General features: G+C 50.2%; 1 protein-coding gene across 1 annotated transcript; it reads right to left on the reverse strand.

The window, feature by feature from the left end:
• Nucleotides 1-336: 336 nt before the first annotated feature.
• LOC109704301 (homeotic protein female sterile-like) lies at nt 337-844 on the reverse strand. The gene is made up of 2 exons (XM_020225057.1): nt 671-844; nt 337-627 (listed from the first exon to the last, which is right to left on the reverse strand). The coding sequence occupies exons 1-2, from the start codon at nt 842-844 to the stop codon at nt 337-339; spliced, it is 465 nt and encodes a 154-aa protein (XP_020080646.1).
• Nucleotides 845-3,653: the final 2,809 nt, after the last annotated feature.

Here is a 3,653-nt window from a genome sequence, read left to right on the forward strand (position 1 = left end):
GTAGCACAACTCCAGATTTCATATTTTCGCATCTTTTCAATTCTATTTCGCTCCGATAAATGCTAAAACCTTTCTAACTCTTTTAAACTCATTTTTAATCCTTCCAAACTTGTTGGAATGTTAACTTGACTTTGTCCAACTATTTCTTTTGCACACTTTAGTCAATTCGACTAAAGCTCGATAGATTCAACCGAGTTTTGATATATTACACCTTCACCTCACTCCCCTGCCCTCGCCGCGCGCACCCCGGCCGCCGGCGCGCGCCTCCGGCCGCCGGAGTAAACGGCATTGCTTCCCTCCCCCTCAACACCTCCACCACCTTGGCCCGTGGACGACCTAAAGGGTGATCCTCACCTCCGGCACCCCCTCTGGCTTTGACCCAACCTCCGGCGACTCCTCCAGTCTGTCCCCGCCGGCCGTCACCGCCTCGCACGCTGCCGCTGCCGCTGCCACTGCCGCTTCTGCACCCTGCTGCCAGCCTGGGCAAGCCCGGGGCCGAGGAGCATTGTTCCCTGCTTGCGCCGCCGCCAACCACCTAGGGTCGGCCGAGCCGCCCCCCCCGGAGCCCTGGCAACCATCGCCGCCGCCCCGAGCCGCCCCGAGTGCTGCCCCCGCGCTGCAGCCGCCCTGCAGGTTCCCTTGGCAAGCTCGGTCCGAGCCGAGCTCGCACCTTCTCCCCCGCGTCGCCGCCGCTCGAGACCGCTTTGAACACCTCCCTCGTGACCCTCCGGCACCCCCGCGTCCTGCCGGAGTGGCTGCCGCCGCCGTCGCATGCCTTGGGCGCCGCCGCGGTGACTCTCAGACCGAGCCGAGCTCGGGCGACCGCACTTGAGCTGCGGGCCATCGCCGCCTTCGCCTGCTGCCTTCCTTCTCCTCCTTAGACCTCAGGCGACCCCTTGCTGCCGCCCTGAGGTGCCCCGGCCGCCGCGGTGGCCGCAGCTGCCCTGGAACCCGAGCCCTAGCTCATGCGGGCTTGGCTCGCTCCGCCGACACCGCCGCCGCTCCTCGCCGCCGACCAAGGTGAGCATTGTGCTCCTTCCCTCCCCCGCACCTATCTCTGGCCCATGCGCACGTCGCCGTGATGCCGGAAGCCAGCCGGAGCAAGCTTGCTCCGGCCAAGCCCGAAATATGGCTTTTCTTTGGCGACTTGCTGTTCCGAGCAATCCGAGGCTTCCCGTGTAAGGTACCGAACTTCTAAAATTATGAAGTTATGGTGTATATTTGGTTGGAAAGCAATTTGAATGGTTCCGGTGAAGTTCGGTGAAGTTCGGGAGCATTTGGGCGTTTCGGTGCGCGTAGGTACGAAAACGGAACCCGAAAGGCTATATTGGACCGAGAACTAAATCCGGCGTTAGTGTGGATGAAAAGATGATGTAAATATGCTCAAAAATATGTTTTGAGAGTCTCGGGTCGATTTGAAAATAATCGGAGGCCAAACAAGCAAAAACGAGCGAAAACGGACCCGAAAAGCTGAAAATGCTGAAATTTTGGCTAAGTCTGGAATTGTAGTTTTTTTGGACCTACGAGGTCCGGTCCCTCAAGCCCAGGGACCAGTCCCCGAGAATGAAAATAGCCCAGTTCAGGCTATGCACAACTTACAATGTTGAGGGGCCTTTGTGTAAATGTGGAGAGGGTATAGAAGTGAGTTGGGGCTATTTTCTCTCCTTCTCCCTCACATTTGCAACTCAAAACATTTCTCTCTCTCTCTCTAAGCTCTCTTTCTCTCTCAAAAGGGTGGATCTTAGAGAAGGGACTGGTGGAGAAGAAGACAAAGGGATGGATCTTCTTCTTCTTCTTCTTCCTCTTCTTCCTCACATTGGAGCATGCTTTTGAAGGTAAGCTTGAGGCTCTTTAATGGTAGATCTCTAGGGTTTTAGTTTTAAGATCTAGAATTGGTCTTGTTGGAATCCTAGCATGCTAGATAGATGGAAAATACTTGATTCATGAATCAATTTGGAGTATTTTGCAATAATTGCATGTTAGGGGCATCCAAATAGGGTTTTTGGAAACATGAGGGTTTGATCTAAATTGGGCATGTATCGACCTAATTGATAGGTATTCCGACGCGTTGGTGACGTCGGTTCGGCGATCCGTCGAGCATGTGCAAAAATATCGAAGAAACGGCCAGTTGAGGTACAGATTGCCGCAGCACGCAGCGTAGGCGTCCTAAAATCGCGAGATCAGGTTCGTGGGCTCGTGGCATCACCTAAAGGTGGGGGGTGTCCATCCCGAAGCAACTGAGCTTCCTTCTATGTCCGAGTTAGATTTTGGGTTATATTGCACATATTGTTCTTATGCATTATAGGATGTATGTATAGTTGCATTTCTACTTCCTTGCATGCATGTCTAGTAGTGTAGTATTGTGGGCTCGACACTTAAACCTAGAATGCATGAGGATTAGGGTTGTGACATGAGATCCTATAGTGATAAGAATTTGTGAACTTGAACTTGGTGATGAAAACCAATGACATGTGAATTAGTGTATTGGAAACACTTATAATTTGAACGAGTGGCATGTAAACAATATTTATAACATGACGAGTGGCATTGGAACTTAGTGTAATAGAAACACTTATGGCACTGAGCATAAGGAATAGATGAGTTTCCTTAGTTGTGGCATATTGCATGAGAATTAGTATAATTGAGACACTATGGCATCAAACATAGGGATAGTTGAACTCCCTAGTGTGAGTTGATTCGGGTGGTTGAGACACTTGACATCGACCTAGGGATAGGTGGGGTTCCGAGTGTTTGTTAACCCTAGTTGACAGGGTATCCTTGGTTGGCGAGGATTGGATCATACTCACATAGTCTGTTTTGGGCTTGTGGTGGTCGCTCCACACAAGCAGTGCACTCCGGAGTTGTCACACGAGCTGGGTAGCCCACGAGCGGGGTAGCTCACCGGGTGGGATACAAACGGGGTAGCTCCTCACCCATTTGACTGGGAAGTGAGTCGGGCGAAGGACGGGGTAGCTCTTCACCTGTGAGATTTGAGCGCGGTAGCTCTTTACCTGTGAGATTGGAGCGGGGTAGCTCTTTACATTTGAGATTTGAGATATTAGCCGGGGCGAAGAGCGGGGTAGCTCTTTACCTACTAAAACTGAGTGTTAATACCTATGAGATTTGAAATTTGAGTCGGGGCGAAGGGCGGGGTAGCTCTTCATTTAGGACATCTGAGTTGTGAGATGGATGAGACAAGAGCGGGGTAGCTCTTCACCTATGTGATTTGAGATCTGCTCTTCATCTATGTGATTTGAGATCTTAGGCGGGTTAGCCTAGTGGATTGGGTAATGACATGAATTGCATAAGTGGATTTGCATTCATACCATGATTAGACATAGTATATGTTAGAGGATTGCATAACTATGTTATATTTGTATTCATTACATCATTGAAGCATACTAGCATGATGGTAGGCTTGTTGCTAGATGATATTCCATGCATTGCTTGCATTTGATGGCATAGTAGAGCATAGTTGCAATTTCATTTCTATCTATCTATGTAAGATATCGAATTTCGACGATATTAGCTAACCTTGGCCAAATGGGCCAAAGTGGGCGATTAAATGAATTGGATAAGTTCCATTCGGTGTTTCGACATGTTTGGAAGAGTAAAAATGAGTTCCAAAGGTGTTGGATTGGTTTTAGCGTTGC

Source organism: Ananas comosus, unplaced genomic scaffold (assembly GCF_001540865.1).
Source record: "Ananas comosus cultivar F153 unplaced genomic scaffold, ASM154086v1, whole genome shotgun sequence".
Taxonomy (NCBI): Eukaryota; Viridiplantae; Streptophyta; class Magnoliopsida; order Poales; family Bromeliaceae; genus Ananas; species Ananas comosus.

Bases quoted from the DNA above. Each gene is read 5' to 3' on its own strand.
- LOC109704301 (XM_020225057.1), bottom strand. From the start codon at position 844: ATGGCCCGCAGCTCAAGTGCGGTCGCCCGAGCTCGGCTCGGTCTGAGA. The intron at 628-670 runs GTGCGAGCTCGG...GGGAACCTGCAG, and splicing joins GCGGCGACGCGGGGGAGAAG to GGCGGCTGCAGCGCGGGGGC.